At 45.2% G+C, this 26,317-nt stretch overlaps 1 protein-coding gene across 2 annotated transcripts in view; it reads left to right on the forward strand.

Moving 5' to 3' along the window:
- Window positions 1-25,482, forward strand: part of LOC133130684 (paired box protein Pax-5-like) — a 57,624-nt gene extending 32,142 nt beyond the window's left edge. For both annotated transcript variants that reach the window (XM_061245441.1, XM_061245442.1), the window contains exons 7-10: window positions 5,942-6,071; window positions 10,556-10,657; window positions 18,037-18,123; window positions 19,357-25,482. In XM_061245441.1, the coding sequence (XP_061101425.1) occupies window positions 5,942-6,071; window positions 10,556-10,657; window positions 18,037-18,123; window positions 19,357-19,436 (399 nt within the window). In that variant the 3' untranslated portion in view covers window positions 19,437-25,482. The remainder of the gene's footprint in view (window positions 1-5,941; window positions 6,072-10,555; window positions 10,658-18,036; window positions 18,124-19,356) is intronic.
- Window positions 25,483-26,317: the final 835 nt, after the last annotated feature.

The raw sequence follows: 26,317 nt of genomic DNA on the forward strand, positions 1-26,317 counted from the left end.
ATATAGTAATTCTGAATACAGGTCATCATCATAATCATAATTTTAATTATTATAGCAATACTAATTATTCACATTTGCTTCCCTCAGACTGCACTGTCATGTTTTCAACAATCTCAAAATGGACGTCTTGCTATTTTAAATACAGTTGCACATTTATAAAGTCTGTGCAATGGCTGGTGATGTTTTAATAAGAAAGGGTTAAAAGAAAAACATGCTGAGGATTGCAGAACTGCAGCTACGTCTCTCCCCTTATCTACACCATCTCTCCATTTCCCTCCTCTTTTGCTGAGCTGGTCAGAGCACTAGCCGCCTCAGTGTTGGTGAAGACAGTTAGGCAAAGCCATGCCTGTCTGTGAAACAGCGCTCGGTTGTCAAGCAGCGCTCATCTTAATTTCCCTCTCAATGGCGGTAAATTATGCCGCCAGTACATCACGTCTGCTTGCCATAATGGAGGACCTACTTCCTGGCTAATTACCCAGAATGCTGCTGTCAGATCAACAGGGGTGTACGGACTGTGGGGAGAGGCAAGCGGATGAGCCTCTGCCTCTGTCTCCTCTAGTGCAGTTCAAAGGTCAAAGTCAGAAGTGAAGTGACCTTCCACAGTGTGTGTGTGTGTGTGTGTGTACCTTTCTGTGTGGATGCATTTCTAGGTATGTGCATGTCCATACTAGTGCGTAAATGTGTGTGTGTGTGTGTGCTTTTAAGTATGTGCATATAAATATGATATGTATACGTTATGTGGATATGTCTGTGTGCTTCTTTGCCAGCTGTACCTGCTTGTAAATATGTTTGTGCATGTGTATGCTTCTGTGCATATGCAGTATGCACATGTGTGCATGTTTCTGTTCACCACGGAAAGTGCACCATCCATGTGTCTCCATGCAGTCAGGGTCTGTAATGTGTGCTGCTGACTTCCTTCCCGTGTGCGAGTGCAGCCGTGTCGACAGTGCTGATTTATTCCCGTTGGTGCCTCCTTGCATGGTGTTAGCGGGGGGTGCTGCTGACTAGGGGGGTGAGGGGGTGAGGGGGTGAGAGGGGGGGCAGGGAGCAGGGCTCAGCCAGTGGAAATGGCATTATGTAAATGACGCCAGGCGTCCTTCACTGAGCCAAAGTCATTTTTGTGTTGCGCGATTAAACCTCATCTGTTAGCGATGCGAGATCGCCGCTCTATTAGGGCAGCCAGCAGCAGCCAGGGAGCTATCAGAGCCAGTCCCTGCTGTCTGCTCCGGCGCTAAGTAGGGGAAATTGAATTGGGAATACCTCTGAATACCGAGAGCAGGAAAGTAGAGGGAGCCGCCCTGGGTGGAGTGCACACAAGGCCAGACTGGCAGGAAAAAAATCTGTACCCGTGTGGAGGAGGTCAGTCAGAGACGGGGATCTTAGGCACTGTGCGTTTCACATCTCTGCACACACACACATTCATGCACACACACGCACACACATGCACACACATTCACACACACATTCACACGCAAACGCACACATACTTGCCCTCACTCCTCACCTCCGCACATCTCCTCTCTTCCTTTTACTAATCCATCCTTCACCTCTCTCTCCTTCTACCCCCCCCCCCCCCCCCCTGTCACAGCTGGGTTTTCATGTTCTGATCAAGCTTGATGGCTTATGAATTCCAAAATTGACAACATTTACGGGGAAAAATGAGAATAATCCATCTTCCTTAGCGCCCTGTCAGGGGGCTGGCGGAACTTCATAATGTTCAATTACCCACCACTCTTCCCCACACATTTACATGGCCACATTAGGGCCCACGAGGAGAGGAGGACAAAGAGAGACAGGGATTCAGAGAGAGAGAGAGAGAGAGAGAGAGAGAGAAGGAGAGATGGAGAGAGGAAGAGGGAGGGAGAGAGGGAGGAGGGAGGGAGAGAGGGGGAGAGAGAGGATGGAGGGAGAGAGAGGAGGGAGAGGGACAGAGAAGAGGGAGAGAGAGAGAGAGAGAGAAGGAGAGAGGAAGAGGGAGGGAGAGAGGGTGGAGGGAGGGAGAGAGGGGGAGAGAGAGGAGGGAGGGAGAGAGAGGAGGGAGAGAGACAGGGATTCAGAGAGAGAGAGAGAGAGAGAGAGAGAAGGAGAGAGGAAGAGGGAGGGAGAGAGGGAGGAGGGTGGGAGAGAGGGGGAGAGAGAGGAGGGAGGGAGAGAGGAGGGAGAGGGACAGAGAGAGGAGGGAGAGAGAGAGAGAGAAGGAGAGAGGAAGAGGGAGGGAGAGAGGGAGGAGGGAGGGAGAGAGGGGGAGAGAGAGGAGGGAGGGAGAGAGGAGGGAGAGGGACAGAGAGAGGAGGGAGAGAGAGGGAGGGAGAGAGAGAGGTAGTACCGATGACGAGTGGTGAGAGTGCTCTGGTCACAGTTGGCTGGATGCGCTCCGTTGATGAGCAGGGGGGTGTTTAAGAGGTCAGGCTGGATCGTCACGTCGTCACAGATTGTTTTAAAGAAATGACAGCCATGTTTATCCCCCTACTGCTGCCAAGGGAAGCAGTAACCTATGCACAGTTTCTCTCTGTCTCTTTCTCTCTCACTTTCTCACACACACACACACACACACGCACATAGTGCTCCCTGTCATACCTTGTTTTGCTGTTAAAGTTCATAGATCATTAAATCAGATAGACTGTAAGTCAAATGGACTTGCAACCTAAGAAATGAAGGACAGCTAAGGAGAGATTGGCAGGTTTTACAGACATTACTTATATGTGATTAGGCTTTCTCTGAAAGTGTTTGTCTGTATCTCTTGCTCTTTCTTTAGTGCCCATTCAAACAGGTAAATCACACCCTCTGGGAAAGGCATCAAAAACGTTAAACTAGACCATGAAAACATGTTTTTATTTTTGAAATGTTTTATTATTTGAGACATATTTTGTTTTTTGAAATAACCAAATTTTAGTGTTTCATTGTATTCCCAGGAGGAATTGTGTTGGAATTTCCAACAAGCAATTGTGTACTGGCAAACAATATTATCTATGCCTTACAATGCTATCATCCAAAAATGGCTTCACATTGAATCTTGTTCGATGGCTTTTTCAAATTATCATCCTTCACGATAATTTGAGAAAATCGGCACTTTGGCTCCTGTGAGCCTGACAGTGTTTTCCATCACTAATCATAATAGAGTTTTGTGAAAATCCATCGTTTTAACACCTGGACCTAAACCTAGCTGTCATTGTCACCTCTGCTATCCAGCCCCCCCAGACATGATGATGGTGAGTCAATGATGAAGAATGGCTCAGGGTAGAGCCAGGAGGTCATGAGCAGGTGAAGCTTCTCCCCAGTTGTGCACATTGATCCAGCTCAAGTTTCCTGCACTCTCAGAAATGCAGTCACACTGGGGTACATTTCTGTTCTTGATGGATCAATTTCCCAAATGTACCCTGAAGGAACAGTAATGTTCTCTCCCTTCTGGAGCCAGACCCGGGAGGGGAGCTTGTCGGCGAGCATCTGGTGGCCGGGCCTTATCCCATGGGGCCCGGCCGGGCACAGCCCGAATTGGTAACGTGGGGTCGCCGCCCTGTGGGCTCACCACCTGCAGGGGTCGGCATCGGAGTCGGGTGCTTTGCCGAACAGGCAGTAGGCATAGGCGGGGATCTGGGCGCGCTGATCCTCGGCGTCACAGACTGGTTCTGGGGACGTGGAACGTCACCTCTCTGCTGGGGAAGGAACCGGAGCTAGTGCGGGAGGTGGAGCAGTACCAACTAGATCTAGTTGGGCTCACCTCCACGCACAGTACTGGTTCCGGAACCAAACTCATGGAGAGGGGCTTGACTCTGTTCTTTTCTAGAGTTGCTCAGGGTGAGAGGCGCCGGGCAGGTGTGGGGATACTCACAAGCCATCGGCTGAGCGCCACTGTGTTGGATTTCTACTCGGGGAACGAGAGGGTCGCCTCTTTGCGACTACGTGTCGCTGGGGGGAAAGCTCTGACTGTCGTTTGTGCTTATGCACCAAACGGCAGTTCAGAGTATCCGGCCTTCTTGGAGTCACTAAAAAGGGTGAAAAGGGTGCAGCCTGAAAAGGGTGCAGCCTGGAGACGCCATAGTTCTGCTGGGCGACTTCAACGCTCACGTGGGCAACGACGGAGAAACCTGGAAGGGGGTGATTGGGAGGAATGGCCTCCCAAGATCACATGTGAGTGTGATCTTAACCCGAGCGGTGTCTTGTTATTGGACTTCTGTGCTGGTCACGGATTGTCCATAACGAACACCATGTTTGAGCATAGGCTTGCTGGCCTGGTGATCCCCTGAAACAGCAGACAGGTACCGGGTGGACAGACGGGCTGCAGCTTTGGCAGTCGCTGAAGCAAAAACCCGGGTATGGGAGGAGTTTGGGGAGGCTATGGAAAAGGACTTTCAGTTGGCCTTGAGGAAGTTCTGGCAAACCATCCGACGACTCAGAAAGGGAAAGCAGGGCTTGTCTCAGGCTGTTTTCAGCAGTGGAGGAGAACTGCTGACCTTGGGATGTTGTCGGGCAGTGGAAAGAGCACTTTGAGGGGCTCCTGAACCCGAACAACACGTCATCTGTGGAAGAGGCAGAGCCCGAAGACTCAGGGTAATCTGCACCTATATCCATGCCGGAAGTTGCTGAGGTAGTCAAAAAGCTCCTCAGCAGCAAGTCACCGGGCGTGGATGAGATTCGCCCTGAGATGCTGAAGGCTCTGGACATTGTTGGGCTGTCTTGGCTGACATGCCTCTTCAGTGTTGTGTGAAGGTCGGGGACAGTACCTGCAGAGTGGCAGACCGGGGTGGTGGTCCCCATTTTCAAGAAGGGGGACCGGTGGGTGTGCTCCAATTATCGGGGTATCACACTCGTCAGCCTCCCCTGGAAAGTTTACTCTAGGGTGCTGGAAAGGAGGCTCCGACCGACGGTCAAACCTTGGATTCAGGAGGAGCAATGTGGCTTCCGTCCTGGTCGTGGAAAAGTGGACCAGCTGTTTACCTTGGCAGGGTTGCTGGCGGGGTCATGGGAGTTTGCCCATCCAGTCCACATGTGCTTTGTGGACTTGGAGAAGGCTTTCGACCATGTCCCCCGGGGAACCCTGTGGGGGGTACTGCGAGAGTATGGGGTACTGGGGCCGTTCCGGTCCCTGTATAACCAAAGTGAGAGCTGTGTCCACATCCTCGGTACAAAGTCAAGCACGTTTCCAGTGGGTGTGGGACTCCGCCAAGGTAGCCCCTTGTCACCGGTCCTGTTTGTGATATTCATGGACTGGATCTCAAGGCGCAGCCGAGGTGAGGAGAGTGTCCGGTTTGGCGACCTCAGAATTGCGTCTCTGCTTTTTGCGGACGACGTGGTTCTGCTGGCTTCATTGGACCGTAACCTTCAGGACGCACTGGAGCGGTTTGCAGCCGAGTGTGAAGCGGCCGAGATCAGAGTCAGCACCTCCAAGTCCAAGGCCATGGTTCTCTGCCGGAAAACGGTGGATTGCTCCCTCCAGGTTGGGAACGAGCCATTGCTCCAAGTGAAGGAGTTCAAGTATCTCAGGGTCTCTCCTGGCCTGGGAACGCCTCAGGATCCCCCAGGAGGAGCTGGAATGCGTTGCTGGGGAGAGGGACGCCTGGAATACCCAGCTTAGCCTACCCGACTCTGGATAAGCGGGTGAAAATGGATGTATGGATGGATTTCAGGAAACACGCTGAATGACGTAGCGTTAAGAAGGCTTCGGGAAATGCAGCCCTGTAGGTTTTATTTCAGTCCTAATTTTGCACACCTGATTCTACTGATTAGCAGCTCAGTGAGGTATCTCACTGTTGAGTGAGGTGTGCTTTGTTAGTGTTGGAGTGAAAAGCTTCAGGGCTGTAGTCCTCCAGGAACAGGGTTGGAAAGCCCTGCCCTATGTAATGCCTGCAGACTAGCGCTTCTGCCTGCTTCATACTAACCATAGTGCTAAAGTTATGTTGGTGTGTTGGTTGTGCTTCTATCTGACGCTCCCACTCTCTTCCAGACTGCAGACTACTCGGCGATGGTGTCCCTCGCCGGGGGACTGGAGGAGATGAAGAGCAGCCTGGTCACCCCGGGAGGGGCGGAGATAGGAGGCAGCGTTTCTGGGCCTCAGTCATACCAGCTGGTGTCAGGTAGGGGAGACACGCCCTTCACATTTGTACATTATAGGCATTTGAGTGACGCTTGTATCCAGCAAAGTGCAACAAAGTGCATACCCATAACCAGGGACAAGTGCACTGAAAGACTCTAGAGAAATACAGTTTCAAGTGTTAGTAGCTGGTTGGTGCCTTGCATGTCAGCCAATTGCCATGTGAGTGTGACTGTGTGTGGATGAGAAGCATCAATTGTACAGCGCTTTGGATAAAGGTGCTATATAAATGCAGACGTTTAGGAATACAAAAAAGAAAAGGACTTGGCCTTGAAATCTGAGGACAATATAGAATGGAATTATATAATCCTCTAGAGTAGGATTGGGTGGCATGGATGGTGCTGTGGGTAGCACTGCCGCCTCACAGCAAGGAGGTCCTGGGTTCAAATCCCTGTCGGTCGGGGCCTCTCTGTGTGGAGTTTGCATGTTCTGCCCGTGTCTGCGTGGGTTTCCTCCGGGTACTCTGGTTTCCTCCCACTGTCCAAAGACATGCAGGTTAGGCTGATTGGAGAGTCTAAATTGCCCATAGGTATGAGTGTGTGAGTGAATGGTGTGTGTGCCCTGCGATGGACTGCCGACCTGTCCAGGGTGTATTCCTGCCTTTCGCCCAATGTATGCTGGGATGGGCTCCAGCCCCCCTGCGACCCTGTTCAGGATAAGCGGGTTAGGATAATGGATGGAGCCCCGCTGCGACCCTGTTCAGGATAAGCGGGTAGGATAATGGATGGAGCCCCCCTGCGACCCTGTTCAGGATAAGCGGGTAGGATAATGGATGGAGCCCCCCTGCGACCCTGTTCAGGATAAGCGGGTTAGGATAATGGATGGAGCCCCCCTGCGACCCTGTTCAGGATAAGCGGGTTAGGATAATGGATGAATGAATGAATGAGCAAGGGCAGGCCGTGTGTATGCTGGTTTTTATTCCAGCTTCAGATCTTGATTGTATAATTACTTGAATTATTTGCTGAATTGGAGCTGTAGGTTTGCACAAAATGTATATAAAGTTAAATGGTTATTTTTGTTGTCTAAATAACAACTGTTGCTTATATTCTGTGATTTCATGCCGTTAACTGCATATGACTGAATGAGTAATTGGAATCAGTTCAGGCAGCATACATGGGTTGGAATGAAATCCTTCGTACACATGGCCCTCAGTAGCAATGAGTTGGAGACAACTAGATCTTTTTCTGTCAGGAGGAAATATTGAGATTTAATGTAGCTACAGTATATCCTCTTATAGATACCATGTAATGTATAAAGTATATGATCATTTGCTCTCCTCTGAAGTCATAAATGTAAAACAGGGGGAGAGAAAATGGCAGTGATTCTCACACATGTCACACATGCCACGGCTCTGTTCAGCAGTCTGGGGACTACTAATTAAGCCCTAGAATGTACTGTTGGCTTATTCTGGACACTAATGAGAAAATAAGGGAGACCTGAGCATGGAAGGCTATAATTTGAGAGTGACACCACCTTATAAGCTTGTATTATATAATATAATACCTAGTATAATACATTTTATACTACTCTGTTCTTACCTGGAGTGCCTCAGCACCTATGTATAAACCACTAATGTCAGAATTCATATTTCATAAAGAAAATAATGGAATTACATGTTTATATTTACATGTTGTATTACATATAAGTATGTTTCCATACATTTTCATGTAATTCACAAAGATGAGTGAAAGAATTTGGTGATAGGTGAGTTGTTAGCAGATATTAGTTGAGCGCAGTTGGTTGAACTTGGGGAGTTTTAATTAAACCTCAGTGCAGACTGATGGGCTATGCTTTGTCTGTGCTCAGTCTCCTGTAATGACCCAGCAGTGTCCTCTAGTGGTAGAGATCATCACTGCCTGATCCATAGTATCCTGAGCGCACACATACACCCTCCCCCCACTTTCACACAGACGCATATATGTGTATGAATTTGTGTAGGTGTGTGTGTGTGTGTGTGTGTGTGTGTGTATTTGTACAAATATTCTACAAGACAGAAGAAGTACTGCACTGTTGGGAGGCAATGTGCTGTGGGGCTGTCACTGGGAATGTGTGTGTGGGGGAGGGGGGGGGGTCTGAGTGGGAGAAGCATGGGGCTCTAAGAATTAACCTTAGTGACAGTGCTGTGGAGAAGAGTCAGGGTGTAAAATAGACATATGTATCAACCCCCTCCTCTTCCTTCCTCTTTCCTCCACTCCAGTCCTTCCCTCAGTGGACCTGTAGAGAATTCCCCCTCCCTCTGTATACACATCTCTCTTTCTTTTTTCTCTCTCTCTGTACATCTCTCTCTCTCTCCCTTTCACTCTGTTGCCATTTCTCTCCCAATCTCTTTCTCTCTCTCACGGCTGCCCTGCCCGCTGACCCGGCTCAGTCTCCCTCCCATGCTGCTGCACTAATGTCTCCGTCTCGCCCCTCATGTACCACCGAACATGGTAACAGGGGACAGACTGAGTGCTTACAGACATGGTAACAGGGGACAGACAGAGTGCTCACAGACATGGTAACAGGGAACAGACAGAGTGCTTACAGACATGGTAACAGGGGACAGACAGAGTGCTTTCAGACATGGTAACAGGGGACAGACTGAGTGCTTACAGACATGGTAGCAGGGAACAGACAGAGTGCTCACAGACATGGTAACAGGGGACAGACAGAGTGCTTACATACATGGTAACAGGGAACAGACAGAGTGCTCACAGACATGGTAACAGGGAACAGACAGAGTGGTTATAGATATGGTAACAGGGAACAGACTGAGTGCTTACAGACATGGTAACAGGGAACAGACAGAGTGGTTATAGATATGGTAACAGGGAACAGACTGAGTGCTTACAGACATGGTAACAGGGAACAGACAGAGTGGTTATAGATATGGTAACAGGGAACAGACTGAGTGCTTACAGACATGGTAACAGGGAACAGACAGAGTGGTTATAGATATGGTAACAGGGAACAGACTGAGTGCTCACAGACATGGTAACAGGGAACAGACAGAGTGCTTACAGACATGGTAACAGGGGACAGACAGAGTGCTTACAGACATGGTAACAGGGAACAGACAGAGTGGTTATAGATATGGTAACAGGGAACAGACAGAGTGGTTATAGATATGGTAACAGGGGACAGACTGAGTGCTTACAGACATGGTAATGGAGTGCTGGGGTGCTTAAAGCAGCCTTTATATAAACCTTTTCACAAAAAAGTTAATGTATTATTAATCTGATCATTAAAAGGGGTTCTGCACCACCTACTGCTGTGTGTATGTTATTTGTGTGCCTCAGTATTTTTTCATGTCCGCATGGATTATGAGCAGAGAGCAGAAGGGTTGTGCCAGTCCAGGATTGTCCAAGTTTCTAAAGTTTGATGTTTCTGTAAAACCCCTTGGTTTTAAGGAACAAAGTACAAAGTCAGTCTCCTGGCCGTCCCCATAATCCACTACATTCTCAGCCATAGTCTTCAGCCTGTTTCGCATAATTCCCCTGGCTGGAAGGCACATGGTCTTCTTCTTTTATCCCTGGCCATTCTGGCGTCAGAATCACCTCCACTGTGAATGGAGAGTTGCTAAAGGTTTGAGAGTCCCGGGTTTATTATGAGGGGCGTCATCTCTTAGCTAAGGAGAGATGCTGAGGGTTTATAATACGCGGGGTTGGAGGTGAGGGAGATGATTCAGCCTGATCGACTGTCATGTGAGCTAATTCAGATATAAATCCACTCAGCACTGACTGACATTCAGGAAGACAGGCTCGAGGGAGAGAGAGGCAGAGAAAGAATGAAAGTTAGAGAGACTGAGTGATAGAATGAGAGAGGGAGTGAGAAAGGGAGAAGAGAATAGGAGGTAATGATAAACCTGTTGGCCTTTTGCTGCATAAGAGATTCAGTATTGGTCAGTCAGAAGGGGAGACAAGGAATTAAAAGAGGAAAAAAGGAAAATAAAGGAAAATAAAAATCTACCTCTGCTGGTCCCTGTGTCGCACCTGCCTGTTTTAATAGCCTGTAATTGGAGTGGAGGAGCTGGCTGATGGTGGGGGTGTGGAGATTGGGGGTGTGGGGGTAGCGTAGGTCGCGCATGCTGTCCGATAGCACAGCAGACACACGGAGGTCTGTCCAGGTTGCTCCTAAGGGCTGTCAAATCTGCAGCGAAACACTCACATTTCACTTGTGCCCTGTAATTACACAGGCTGAGCAAGGACCCTTCATGTTAGCATGTTTCCGGTAACTAATAATGTTATGGTCTTACAGAAGTTGGGCAGTTATTTTTCTATATGGGCTGTAGTTCTACAGTTCTGTTTTCAGATCTACCTTCTTGGTAAAAATAGTATTTGTGATAACAGGTGACCTCAAATAATGACTTATTTTAGACAGTTGCACTGCTGAAGGAGAGTGTGTGTGTGTATGTTTGTATGTGTGTGTGTGTGTACGTACGTTTTATGGTACTGCATGTTGACAGGTATGGACTCTTTGTCTCTATAGGTCGGGATCTCCCAGGAACCACCCTGCCTGGATACCCCCCTCATGTGCCCCCTACTGGCCAGGGCAGTTACTCCACCCCCACCTTGACCAGCATGGTACCTGGTGAGTCATCACAGAACACCCGCTGTAGCAGTTCAGAACCCACTAGCGGGTGCTGGGGAGGGAGTCTGGGAGAACAAAAAAAGAGTCCTTCACAGCATTCAACTGTTGAGTCACCCTGCACACAGTGGATTGTGTATGCAGTTATTTTAACTTTTTTGTTAAAAATGTAAGAAGTGGTTGAACTATATAAGGCTAGGTGGCTAGGTAAATGTTGGCTTGTTAATTGTGCTCAGAAAGTTCTGGAGCCCTTGCTCTGTTGGTACTCGCTGGGCTTAAGAGAGGGGCCTAAGAGGTTTTATCAGGAGAAATGTCATGCAGCACTGCTGCCTGGCATGGTACTTTTTAAAAACACTGCTGCCTGGCACAGTATGCTTGAAGAAAAAAGCTTCCGGAAAGCCGGGGATCCCCAGGGAGTTTCTGGTGTTCCTGGTGTGTGTCTCTCATACTGAGAGGAGCGGAGCTGTCGTGTCCCTTCAACTGGATCACTGGGCCTTTTTTTCTTTCTCTTTTCTTCCTTTCTTTTTTTTTCTTTCACCGTGAGCGGTTTAAAAGGTCATGGCAGAGAAACAGATTTGGAGGTGCCGGCGAGGAGAGCGGGAGATGAGGTCACTCTCGCTGTCTTTCCCTCGCTGTTCCTGTCAATCACGGCTCGCTCGCTCGAAGAAAAGAGTGCGCCACGCGACTTTAACTGCTCCGTTTGTTCCGATCTGATTCACCTGAACCGAACGCTGCAGCGCGCTTAATATCGGTTGGCCAATAGGGAATCCTATTGTACGCGCAAACGAAGTGTATGGAGCCCTACAGAACCCTTTGTTAAAAACAATGGACCTCATTTGCTTTAACAGGAATCACACGTTGTTTCATTGCTGCACATAGACATTCATTCCGATGGCATCTCAGTCAGTTACACGGTGATATGGAAACTCAGTAACTGATCTCAGATCAGGTTATATTTAACAATAACTGATATTTAAAGAGCTATGGTCAGAACACAGAGCAGTATGATAGCTGATATTTTGTGTGTTTAGTCACATTGCCGCAGTAAAATGTTCAGTGTTAATTCAGTTCCAACAGAGTGTAGGCTTATAATAATAGACCAAAAGGTTAACTGTGCCTTATCAGTGTAGAATTGAATCTGAATTGTGTTGATTTAATGCTGATGCTTTTTTATTATGCTCTTAGGAGTGGTTTACTGTTCTAAATAACTTTCCTTATATGCCTGAAACTGGACTTTTTACTGCCAGGTACTACCAATCATACATTACTACCAATCATAGCTTTCTGAAGAGCACAGTGAACATAAAAAAAGAGAATCTTTTCCCACAGACAGTTCTCTAAAATATCCAGTGTTAATTCAAACAGAGTTTATACAGGGATATAATATACAATATAACACTGAACATTTTACTGTGTGGCAATACAAGGACCAAAAGTGAGGTATTTTGAGCATGTGTGCAGTTTGTGCATAATTTCCTTGTTGTGAAAAAGAGTGAAATGTAGATGGCTAAAAAGAAAGATAAAAGCAGAAATGACTCCCACAGTTCCTCTTGGTTGGGGATTTATTTATTTGGGTCCCCATTAGCTGATGTAGCAGCTACTCTACCTGGGGTCCACACACAGACAAAACACAACATGCATAAAAAGACATATAACACATCTCAATGAAAAACATATTTAGGACAAGTAAAAGTCAAGTAAAAAATTAAAAATCACATACACATCAGATTGCATTCCATCCAGGTTGGTCAGGTAAAGTGAGTTGAGTTTGAGAGATAGCTCACTGTGGGACAGGGTTCAGGGCTCACTGTGGGACAGGGTTCAGGGGTTCAGAGCTCACTGTGGGACAGGGTTCAGGCCTCACTGTGGGACAGGGTTCAGGCCTCACTGTGGGACAGGGTTCAGGGCTCACTGTGGGACAGGGTTCAGGGGTTCAGAGCTCACTGTGGGACAGGGTTCAGGGGTTCAGAGCTCACTGTGGGACAGGGTTCAGGGGTTCAGGGCTCACTGTGGGACAAGGTTCAGAGCTCACTGTGGGACAGGGTTCAGGGCTCACTGTGGGACAGGGTTCAGGCCTCACTGTGGGACAGGGTTCAGAGCTCACTGTGGGACAGGGGGACAGGGCTCACTGTGGGACAGGGTTCAGGGCTCACTGTGGGACAGGGTTCAGGCCTCACTGTGGGACAGGGTTCAGGGGTTCAGAGCTCACTGTGGGACAGGGTTCAGGGTTCACTGTGGGACAGGGGGACAGGGCTCACTGTGGGACAGGGTTCAGGGCTCAGAGCTCACAGTGGGACAGGGTTCAGGCCTCACTGTGGGACAGGGTTCAGGCCTCACTGTGGGACAGGGTTCAGGCCTCACTGTGGGACAGGGTTCAGGGCTCACTGTGGGACAGGGTTCAGGGCTCACAGTGGGACAGGGTTCAGGGGTTCAGGGCTCACTGTGGGACAGGGTTCAGGCCTCACAGTGGGACAGGGTTCAGGCCTCACTGTGGGACAGGGTTCAGGCTCCAGACCCTACACAGGACAGTTTTTAATGCCGAACTGCCAGGTAAACTATATGATACATAGCATGAAACGCATTATTTTTTTTGAGTCAGACAGATAACCGGCGCCGTTCCTTTGTGTGAACCATTGTGATAATGAACCTCTTTACCTAGCTGTTATTTATGTGGATACCCCATGGGATAGGGAGGGGGGCTGTCTTTGGCACTTCCTCTTTCTCCCTGTCTGCGAGGATGACAGCGGTCCCGGGGGGGCAGGGAATGTGGTGGATGGGGGTTTGGGGGCGGTGAATACAGTCATTAGAGCACAATCGCAGAAGCCCAGCTGTCCCTTCTTGACATCAGTTAATTTGTTTTTAATGAAAATCACCACTGACCCCTGACTAATTCATTCATACTCACCCCTTCCATCTTCTCCTCCTTTTTTAGGGTTTGTGTTTCAATCCAGCACATTCACACTGCACACACCACATATAGATGCACAGGTCATGTGTGCATGCGGGACACATCTCACACAAGCACACCACATATCTCACACATATCACACACGCACACACACGCACACACATGAATGCATACGCACATAAACACATGCATACATACACACACACGCAAGCACATGACATATCACACAGACACAAAACACACATAATGCTTGCACACAAACACACACATGCATACATAAACCCACACACAAGCACACCACATATCACACACACGCACACACAAACACATGAATGCATACACTCATACACAGATGCATACATAAACACAAACAAAACACACACACACACACACACACATACATACTGTATGAATGCATAAACTCAGAAACACCCCCGCCCCCCACCCAACACATACACACACACATTGAAAATTCATATTCATTTTCAGTTATCTGGAGAAAGTCTGTTCAATCAAAATGCTCTTTGTGCAAATATGTTAATGTGATAGAAACAGAATAGAATAGAATATTCTGGTGGAATACAATAAACACAATGGAAATCAGAGTGACGTCCAGCCACAGCCTCATCTCCAAGAAGAGTATACAAGACACGCACTACTATCATGAATATTTTCCTCAATTCAATGAATTTTCATGAATTTCAGAGAATCTGCCTGTGACAAATTAGAATTGACCTTTGAAGTGTTACTTTAGCATTTTTTCCAAGGTCATTGAATGTACATATCCTTTTAAGGTGTAAGATCACAAATATGTGATTACAATCTTCTTAACTGAACCCACTCTTCAAAGGGTTAACATATATGCAACTGCACTGTAGTACCTCTCAATAGTATGTGTGTAAGATGTTTTCTGTAGAAATGAATGGTGGAGTGGAGTGGAAAAACACAGGCACTGTTCTGTATGTGTATTGATTTTAAACAGATATTCAGTCTCATCATTCACACCATGGCTTCTGCATTTCCAGCTTGTGAAGGAGAGGCATGATAGACCCAGGAGCTGCCAGGTGCTCATCACAGAAACCACACGTTATTTATTCCACATGTGCAGATGTACAGAGCCAATGCTCATGCCAATCAGGAGCCTGAACCTTCTCAATCATCCTATAGAGAAAACTGCATCTCCTGGAAATAATAATAATAATAATAATAATAATAATAACAACAACAGCAGATAATAACTATGATAATTTGAAAAAAATCATTATAATGATAATATAATCATAATAATGAATATAAATAATTGTTCATAATAACAATAATAATAATTCTTATTATTATTAATGTGGGAAGAATACTTCAAAAGCTCTCTTTTTCTCTTTGTCCCTCCATAACCACAGTAATTTTTCCATACTAATCAATAATAAGAACTTTATTTATTTAGCACTTTTCTTACAAATACATACAAAGTGCTTTACATAAAATAATAAAAACAGAAGATACAGTAACTATGCAGGAGAAACCAAGAAATTACAAGTAAAATAATGAATGTAAAATAAAATGAAATTAAATAAAATACAGACAGGTATTTTAATCTAATTTCAAGTGTCAGACTGTTCCAGAGGCACAGTGGAAAAGCCAAGGCCCCCCTTTGATTTTAGTTTGGACTCTGGAAAAGTCAGTTATCTGGGGACCTAAGAGTGCGTGTAGTTTCGTAGGGTTTTAGCAGCCTGTAAATATAATCAGGAGCAAATCCGTGTAAGTCTTTAAAGGTTATTTATGCAATTTTAAAATCAATACTGAAACTAACTGGTTGTCAATGTAAGGATGCTAAAGCAGGAGTTATATGGTGATTTGTCTTTCTTTCGTTAAAAGTCTGGCTGCTGCATTTTGGTTTAGCTGCAGACATGAGAGAATATGACCACTAAGACATGAAACAATGTGTTGTCCAATCTTGATTAAATAAAAGCATGAATTACTTTTTCCAAATCGCTAAAAGATAAAAAATTATTTTGTTTTTTAAAGATTTCTTAATTGTAAAAAGCAATTACATGTTCCATGTTGTTCCTGATTTAGGTTAGAATAAAAACATAACCCCAAGATACCTAGAGACAGGTTTGACATTTCAAGTGACGGAACCAAGATTTTCACAGATTAGTTCAGAGTTATGCTTGGGACTTTTTACTTGGGACATCCAGCATTTAATGTCAGTGAGACAGCCTTCCAATGAGGGTAATTTATTCCAGTCTCTAGGGTTCAGGAAGATATAGCTGTGTATCGTCAGTGTAAAAATGAAAATTAATGTTGTGATTATGAATTATATGTTCAAGACATATGAATGGAAAACAAAATAGGACCAACAATTTAACCCTGTCGGATATCACATGTAATAGGTTCAGAGGATGATTCAGAATCTCCGATAGCAACAGAGAAGGTTCTCCCAAAGAGGTAAGACCTTAGCCTTAGCCTTCGAGGTGCCAGTAGTATTCACACAGTTTTTAAGATCAATTAAAATATTATGGTCTGCAGTCTTGAATGCAGCACTAAGGTCTAAAAGAACTAAAACTGAACATTCACCAGCATCAGCAGCTAGGAGTAGCTTTTGTTCAAACAAGTTATCAACTGCTTAGAGACTACTTTTAGACTTTTGATTATAATGGAAGCTTAGAGATAGGTCTGTAGTTACTAAGACGGTTAGTAACTAGTAAGGTTAGGCCACAGATGTTTAAAACAGAAAGGAACTACGCCTATAACTGGGGAACTATTGATAATTGAGAGAAGATGTGGGCAAATAGCTTCCATAATCTCTTTGAGAAATCTAGTAGGGATAATATCAAGAGATGTAGTTGATATCATACAAAATACAGTTTCCTTAAGTGTTTCAGCTGAGATTAACTCAAAAGAGTGTAGGGAAGCAGTCTTCTGAAATGTCAGAGACAGATCAACATTTGAAGGGGAAAGACTAGGAATCTAGGATTTTCAGAAAAACTTTCATGATATCATGATGCTCCTGTAATTTATGTGCCTTCCATTTCAGTGTTCTCATTTAGCTATGGTTATAGTAGTTCTTCCATAGTTACAGTAGTTCTCCCATAGTTACAGTAGTTATCCCATAGTTACAGTAGTTCACCCATCATTACAGTAGTTCACCCATCATTACAGTAATTCTCCCATAGTTACCGTAGTTCCTCCATAGTACCAGGACATCACGTATCCCATCGCTCCCATAATACATTTTGTGATAATTGCCTTATTTCAAATGATTTTATTTATTTGTAATGCTCATGACATGATGGATCTAAGACAGCAGATTCAGACTTTCTGTTTTTTGCTTTGGCTTATTTCAAAACGTCCCCATGATGTAAGCGTGGTGCTCCTGTATGCTTCAGGTATGCTGTTTTAACAAGCAGTCTAACACTGGCAGTAAATGAAAAACCACCACAATTTATCTGTTTCTGAAATTCCATGTCTTTCGGTTTCTGAAGCCGTTACCTCCCCTTCACAGCGACCGTGCTGCGTGGCTACCGCTCACACGCCTCCTCCCTGTGTTTCACAGAAGGGTGTGACCTTGGCGCTTTAGAAGCAGGGGGCCCTTCTACTTCCTTCCCCACTCTCGCGTCCATGAACAACCTGACGTGTGGCCTTCACTGTGGCGCTAGAGACACGCATCCCTCACCGGGTTTCAGGCCAGCATGAACGCTGAAAGTCACAGCCTCCTCCTGTCATGTTTCTCAGCCGGGAGAAGAACTGTGATGGAAGCCTGAGCTTTCTGAAAGAGGGAGACGCCATCCCCTCCATCACCGGGGCATTTTTACTCCATCTGTCTCCTCCTCCTCTTTAAATCCCTCTTTCAGCCTCCTTTCTCCTCCACCCCTCCCGAACAACACCACGGTTTTCAGGTGCATCTTTCTCTCACATGTCCCTCTCATTTGGGGGGCCCTGACAAACAGAGGTGCTCAGAACCACTGAGGCAGAACAGAATGAGTGTGGGAGAGGGAGGGAGGGAAGGAGAGAGGGAGGGAGGGAGAGAGGAATGGGACTTGTGATTGTGACTGTCAGCCAGGGAACAGAAGTCCCTAGAGTGGGGAGAGAGAGAAAGACAGGGAGGATCTCTGAGCTGGGGCGAGAGGGAGGCATTTACCATGGCACAGAGATGCAAACCAAGGGGCCACGTTCAGGGAGATCAAGAAGCGAGATGCTGAGGGAGGAAAGGGAGAAGAGGAGCGATGTGAAAAAGCCTGTTCCCAAACAGCCTGCTCCCAAATTTCCATATCTTACACTTACGTGCGTCATAAGCACTCGGACCGCCGAAATGCAGAAAAGACCAAAGTCACTGCATAAGAACGTTTCGACAAAACTGTTCACCACTTCCTTTGACCGAAACAGATAGAGACATGTGTGTTGTACAGTGTGTGATCACTCTTAACATTGCTGCTCCTTGTGTGAACATGCTGTTTGTGTGTTTCTTCTGTTCCAGGAGGTGACTTTTCCAGCACCCCTTACTCCCACCCACAGTACTCCACATATAACGAGTCCTGGAGGTTCCCCAATCCCGGCCTACTGGGTAAGGAACAGGGAAAATAACACTTTATTATTTATTGTTTGTTTATTTTTTTTGACAGAGACAAACCCTGCCCAGCTCTGTACATGCAGATCTATCATCCTGTAGGTTTTCATTTCAACCCTCATTGGCAAATCTTGGCCAACTGATTGTGCTAACAATTAGCAGGTGTAATTTTCTGGTTGGAGTGAAACATTTCAAGACGGTACTTCTCCTTGGGCAGGGTTGGGCAGCCTGGAGAAAAGCTGTTGTGTTTGAGTTAGCCTGCTAGCGGCGGTGAGGATGTGAGGAGACGTGTGGGGCAGTGTGGGGCAGTGTGGATCTCCTCCCCCCCCCTGACCGTCCCTCTCTTTCCCCACAGGCTCTCCCCCTGACCGCCCCTCTCTTTCCCCACAGGCTCTCCCCCTGACCGTCCCTCTCTTTCCCCACAGGCTCTGCCCCTGACCGTCCCTCTCTTTCCCCACAGGCTCTGCCCCTGACCGTCCCTCTCTTTCCCCACAGGCTCTCCCCCTGACCGCCCCTCTCTTTCCCCACAGGCTCTCCCCCTGACCGTCCCTCTCTTTCCCCACAGGCTCTCCCCCTGACCGTCCCTCTCTTTCCCCACAGGCTCTCCCCCTGACCGTCCCTCTCTTTCCCCACAGGCTCTCCCCCTGACCGTCCCTCTCTTTCCCCACAGGCTCTGCCCCTGACCGTCCCTCTCTTTCCCCACAGGCTCTCCCCCTGACCGCCCCTCTCTTTCCCCACAGGCTCTCCCCCTGACCGTCCCTCTCTTTCCCCACAGGCTCTCCCCCTGACCGTCCCTCTCTTTCCCCACAGGCTCTCCCCCTGACCGTCCCTCTCTTTCCCCACAGGCTCTCCCCCTGACCGTCCCTCTCTTTCCCCACAGGCTCTCCCCCTGACCGTCCCTCTCTTTCCCCACAGGCTCTCCCCCTGACCGTCCCTCTCTTTCCCCACAGGCTCTCCCCCTGACCGTCCCTCTCTTTCCCCACAGGCTCTCCCCCTGACCGTCCCTCTCTTTCCCCACAGGCTCTCCCCCTGACCGCCCCTCTCTTTCCCCACAGGCTCTCCCCCTGACCGTCCCTCTCTTTCCCCACAGGCTCTCCCCCTGACCGTCCCTCTCTTTCCCCACAGGCTCTCCCCCTGACCGCCCCTCTCTTTCCCCACAGGCTCTCCCCCTGACCGTCCCTCTCTTTCCCCACAGGCTCTCCCCCTGACCGTCCCTCTCTTTCCCCACAGGCTCTCCGTACTACTACAGCACGGCCGCCAGGAGCGCCGGGCCGGCCAGCGCCACCACCGCTGCCTACGAACGCCACTGACGCACCGGAGAGAGAGAGACGCACCGGAGAGAGAGAGACGCAGAGAGAGAGAGAGAGAGAGAGAGAGAGAGAGAGAGAGAGAGACAGAGAGAGAGAGAGAGAGAGAGAGAGAGAGACACAGAGAGAGAGACAGAGAGAGACAGAGAGAGAGAGGGAGAGAAAGAGAAAGAGAGAGAGAGAGACAGAGACAGAGAGAGAGAGAGAGAGAGAGAGAGAGAGCGCTGCCAGCACCATCATACGGAGACAAGGCCACACCCCAGAATGGATTCGTATTTCATTTGTTCCCCACTAACCCGCTGTCGCGCCACTGCACTACACAGCCTACAGCAGAACGCCCATTGGGTTCAGAATCAGGATTTATATACTTAGTCATTCCTATATTTCTCAACATGTAAACTCAAAGCTAGTCCTTATTTGGACTGCATTTGGGCTTGTGTTGTTTTAAATGATAATTCAAAGTATTATTATATTTTAATATTTCACTTCAACTCCATCTCCCAGAATTAATTCATTTGGCCTTAGAATGGAAACATTTGAAAGGCATTTTATGGAATTAGTAAAGTCATCTAGGAAGCAGCATTTCTCATACTGTGTGAAATGGAATAGAAAGCTGTTTCACATCTCAGAATAGCAGAATTAACCCCCCCATTTTGATGGTTTCCCTCAACATGGAGGGTCCTGTGTGTCTGGCAGCTCTCTCCTTTCAGCTGCACTGGCCTGGGGAGGGAGACTCACAGCTGGGGTCCTGTGGTGGAGGTTTCTGTTTCAGTAAGCCATTGCTACAGGAATCAAGGTGAAAAGTAATTGATATAATGATGCTATATATACAGCGTACCATCACTCTCCAGTCGAAGGTTCTGTGTCTGCCTGTTGTGTGGTGCTTGGTGAAAGGAGGTTTCTAATCAAGTTTGCAGATATCCTATGACTAGGACTAAAAGATGTTTTTCAAACATAGGAAATACACAAGTTTTTTCCAAGTTATGTTTTTTAAATGTAATATTCAGCAACATTAGGGTTATTTTCAGGAGTAGGAAGAGGAGCTGTGTGTAGACAATCTTGGTCTGACAGTACTGCTGTGTGTTTCTACTTTCTAATTTTCATATTATGAGGAATATATTTTATTATATGTCAAAGAAAATGGCATATATCAGTTATTGCCACTGTTACATGTGTAATTACATACAATTACACTGTATGAAGAATAAATTCAAGGTGAAAGCATGAGTTTACCCCATATCTGAAAATGGCAATAACAGATATATAGCTTAATTACAAATTATTTTTAATATATACTGTATTTTGCTTTTTATATTTTAGTATTTATTTTTTCAAGTAGGAATGGGCATGTCCCTACGCATGCGGACCTGCCCATTCAGTTTCCTTGACAACCTGCAAGCCAACAGTTCGATGGCAAAACAGAATAATATACATTGAAGAACAGCACAGTGAAAAGCCATTCAGAACAAATTGCCAAATTGCTTTTATCATGGAAATATTGGGATTTTCCATTCGGTCTGATTTTAGACACTTAAAACATATTTTAACTCAGGTTGGAATGCTGGCGGTATTCCAAATCTATTTGTTTAACGAAATAAAAGCGAGAGAAAGTTTGCGCGTGGCGCGGCGTTAATGACGTGCGATGCGACGGTATTTACTGAAACCTAAAGTTTTAAAACAGCTTAGCTCGTGTGGATGAGCGCGTGACTGCCACACATGAGTGAGATAGAAGCACAATGTCCGCGCCAGGCAGGGTGCGTAAGCCCCTCAGACCCAGCTCTGAGCCTGTCTGGGGTTTGTACAGTGAAATAACAATGTAAAACATCACAGATCTACAGCTGCATACTGCTTCTGTCCCTGAGCGCATTCCTACCTTACCTAACTAGGCTGTGGGAGTATATGGAGATTATATGTACAGTCACGTATACATATATGTAAAATATATATATATATATATGTATGGATGTTAATGTAATTCCACTACTGTAAATTAAGCTTATTTGTGATATGCTCCAGAAATGCCCATTGTAAAGCACAGACCTTCGGAATGTGGCTCACAGCTTACAGAACATCTCTCTTAGGTATATAGAGACACATTGAAAGTCATTGAAAGTGTTAAGTCAACTCTAATAGTGTTTATATCCTGCAGGTACAATATATACTCCATAAAGGTACACTATTAGAGTTTAATTTCCTTTTAACTTTTCACTGTGTGTCAGTGAAAACAGTGGACAGCTGTAAAGAAGCTAATATTCAACTTTGTGTTTGGGAAATTGAAACAGAATTATTTATGAGATTAATATATTTAAATGTTTACTACAAATAAATGAATGATGATAATGAGAACAATAAGTAAATGGTTATAATGACAAGTGTACCTTTGGAAAGCTAAGCATGTTTACAATTTATAGTTTCAAGTCCTGATTTTCCCCAAATGCCGAGCCTGGACTTGACTACTATTTAGGTTCAGTAGAAAGTAGAGCACTTAGCAGTGCTAGTGTCAGAACCACTCACAAAAATCTGCCATGAACTTGGCTGAACTAATTGTGTCTTGCCATCTCCCGAATATTTACGGCGCCAAAGTAAGACATAAATACATTCAGAATGTGTGAGAAATGCGTGATTTTAGTATAGTTTCTCATACGTGCGAAAACCCATACAATGCGCTGTGACAATGCTTGGACCATCATCAAGGCAACATGAAAGAGCCTTAAGAGCCGGACCGCTACGCATCTTTGTTGTAAGCATGCTTACATTACATAAGGGGGCATTTTAATCACCAGTGCAAGTAATGGTTTCTCAATAAGAAGAACGTTTTTAGCATATTATTTGTAAATGTTATAGTTGCCTCACACATTTTTATTTTATTTTATTTAAAGCAGTTCTTTCAACAGGACAGTCGTGTCCAAACTTCTAGAACTGCAACGAGAATAATCGAGAAGGACATTTCGTCTTTGCTGTCTGTATTTTAATGTTGTATCATTGGTTGCTATCTTTATAACGTACAGTTGCACAGACGCAACTCTAAAAAAAAAAAAAAAAAAAAAAAAAAGGATAAACTCCCCTGCGCTGCAGCGGGTGAATCTGTCCTTAAACGTTTTTCTCGGAGGCATTATGAACCTGAGCTACACCAGCTGAAAACAAGGACCGTGCCTTTTATACTTTTTATACTCTTTCGTTCTGACCACGAGTCGATAAAAACAACTGTTGACCCTTTTGTCTCGCAGTGTCAGTGAGGGGGGGGGGGGGGATGTTACAGCACTGCACAACTTCCTAACAATCACCGAAGCGGTAAGCTGTGCGACGCACTGGGAGCTGACCAGTCTTACCCAGTCAATCACCAAAACACAGAATAGACCAAACAAAAGATGTAAAACTCTGCCACTGCCCAGGAGTTGGCCTGGCAAACAAATCTCTGAACATGGAATAGACCAAACAAGAGAAAAAAATCTTTACCGTTGCCAAGGAGTTTGCGAGGCTAAACAATCTATTAATGTAGGGGACAATATAGTTCAACAGCATGGATCAGATTCGAATAATAAATATTGCCATTGCCTGGGCGATGGCCAGGCAAACAAATCAATCCCTGAACACACACATACACACACATACAAAACTGAGCAACCAAGAGCCAGATTACAAACTGCCCCATGCTACTCTTAATTATTATATTTGATAATTATATCATGGTGCAGGTTAGTTTGCTGTCCTGTTTAGCTGTCTCATAGACAACTGCTCTCTCACAATCATTCTCTCTTTTCTCATATATCATTTGAATTGTTTCTTGGGTAGAGAGGTCATGGTGCCAGTGAGATTTGCCAGTCATACAGTATTATATGCCACAATACATTTTTGTATAAATGTCTATGACCTCTGTATCAGTATTACACAAAATGGTGTTCACTACATTCCATGTTGTATATTGAAGCATACAATGGACGTTTGAGGTCTGTAAACATGGAGGTTAGTACTAAAGCCTACAAACATGGAGGTCGATAGTAAAGCCTACACATATGAAGGTCTATTGCAAAGTCCTAGAAACATGTAGGTCACCACACAGTGTCCCCATCCTTTGCTTGGCTTCATGTGGTTTAATCATACATTTGCTTCGTTTTGCAGCAGACTTTTAAAGTAGGAATATGGCTAATTGTTATATGTACATGTTTTTCTGTAATCAATCCATTTTGACACAATGCTAGATTCTGACTACTTCCGAAATGAAATGCCTTATTTGGTTCTTTTTTTCTTTACTTTTTCATTTATGTACTGCATACAACTCTATTACTCATTATACTGGCTCACAAGCAGTATAGTTTGTGAAAATACTGCCCTGAGAAGAACAGTAGTCAAACCCACATTAACACTTGAGACAGCCAAAAATGAAACAGGCTTTAGTGCTATCTTAGCCTAAATTTCACTTCGTTTTCTATTGGAAGTGCAATTATTTATTTCAAATCATGAATAATTCCATGCTGCGTATTCCTGTTAAAGTTTACAAACTCAAAAGCACGCACAGACAGATTAATGTGCAAATGCTTTCATCAAAAGAGGTCTTTTCATATCATCTTAATAAATAAGTAGGGTTACTGGGGTTTTAGTAGTTTGTTCTCCATAATCACTATTTCCTTTTCTTGCTCTCTTTCCATCACATAGGGGCGCACCTTCATGAGAGCGCACACACTCACCTGTTTATTTACAATATTGGGTAAAACCAGAGGTGGAAAGTCCATGGGTCGGAAAATAAAAATCCTGCCCTGTGTTTTTCCACCGATGATCTCCATTTAGCTGGTAATTCCAGGTGATTGGAACAAAATGCTGGGGAGGACATTTACTTTCTGAACCTGGATTTACCACCTCTGGGTCAAAACAATACAAGCCCTTTAATAATGAGGGGGTTCATATATAGATACACTTCTATATACAGCAGCAGATTCAGACCTGCAATTATCTGGTTTTTTTAACCAAATTGTCTCACCTTTTCAATGGGACAGAATCACCACAGTTAGGACTTGGTGATTCCAATAGTGATGGTATCAGCATTTCTCACCACTACATTTTCTTTATTGAGAGAGGGGCAGGGAATTTACATGACCAATGCTTTCCAAAAAATCTTGGTCAATCACCTAACAGTGGCCTTGCAGTTCATCCTGGCATTACTTGTCCATGGCCTCTTCTTGTTATCGGAGGTTTTGAAAGTATTTTTTCTGAAAATACAGTAAAATATATAAATATTTTGGAAAAAACAATGCTGTGAAGAATGAGAGAGGATAAGTAAATTAATTCACTAAATATGAAAGAAAAACAAATCAAGACATGCATAAATAATAATACATATCTATAGCATCCACCAAAGTCTGAGATGCCAGTTAAATTGTAAAAAAAAAATAATAATAATAATAATAAAAATTAAAAAAATAATAATAAAAAAATTTAAAAAGGTACGACACAAATGAGATGAAAAGTGTGTAAAATGCCTTCAAAAGGACGAAGACAATAATGTACTTCACAAACTAAGTGGTTCTTTAAAAATGTGTATGTTTTTTATTCAATTTTATAGTAGTTAAAGACAAACAGATGTTGGTGTTCTTTCTCAGTGTTGTGTGTTGTCTTAATATTGACTTGGAATAACAGCAGTGCCAATTTGCCAAAGATATCATGTCGCTTCCTTTCCCTCCTTTCTAATTTTAAATTGTCCACGCTGGAAATAGTGACTTTAATATCATGATTATTTTTATATTGGTATTGTTATTATTATAATTATTATTGTTCTTGCTATTTTTATTGGTTCCTATTTGTTCATTCCAGGGGTTTCTAAGTGAAATGGTGAATTGCAGTTTGCTGGGTGCCACTGCAGCACATGTAGCTCCTGCAATGATACGGGATTGTAGGCTAATCAGTATATGTGCGTCCGGTCACCTGACTGAGTGTCGTTTGTGAATTCTTGATTTAATGTACCTGTACTGTGAAACAAAAAATAACTATTTGTAAATATTTGCCATAATTTTATTGGTTCCTAAAAAATAAAGGTCATTTTTTTTAAGTTCAAAGATTCAATGAACATGAGTGATCAATCCTAAACTATACTCTTGGTACAATTGTAATATGGAACAATGTTTATACAAATAGTGCACAATTTAATTTTCACCACAGTGTGAATATGGTAATGATGCCTCTGGAAGTTGGGAACGTTGTAAGTTGTGGGATGGCTAGAGCTGAAATGGTGGTTAAACAGGTGAAATCTGAATACCAAGTTCTCCACCAAACCCAGTTTACTCTGCAGACCTGGGCCGACAGTGGAAGAGTGTCACTGGACTTTCCAGAAGCCCTGGAGAAAGGAGCCTCATGCTGAGCACAACGGAGCACATTTCTCAGCATCCGTGCGGTACACTTGGCTCCGGGCCCGGAGAAGAAGGGGACAGGGGTGGGGGGTATAATGGGACACACGCAGAACAACATGCTGCACATCTGCTGAACAGGTCCAGCCCAGCTTGAGCCCTGGCTTGCCCTGGGCACTGCTTGGGTCTGCATGCAGTCCATCTCCAACACACTCTGCTCAGGTAAACCAGGGCTGTCCAACCTCATTAGGGCAGGGCCGGTGTGGGTTTAGGGTTTTTGTTTTGCCCAAGCACAATGACATCTGATTTGACTTCTCTTGAAGATGATCAATTGTTAATTAGTTGAATCAGGGGTCATCGTCCTGGACTAAAACAAAATACCTGCACCCACATCAACCATTTTTTGGGATAGGACCAGACACCCCTGTTCTCAACAAAACATTTCCTTATATTTTTCCTAGATTTGTAATCTTATGAAAAAACAGTTTAGTAGAAAGGCGTGAAAAAGTAGCTACGTCTACATGGCTGGGAGAAGGTAAAGAAAGCAGT

The sequence above is a fragment of the Conger conger genome, chromosome 6 (genome assembly GCF_963514075.1).
Source record: "Conger conger chromosome 6, fConCon1.1, whole genome shotgun sequence".
NCBI classification, from domain to species: domain Eukaryota; kingdom Metazoa; phylum Chordata; class Actinopteri; order Anguilliformes; family Congridae; genus Conger; species Conger conger.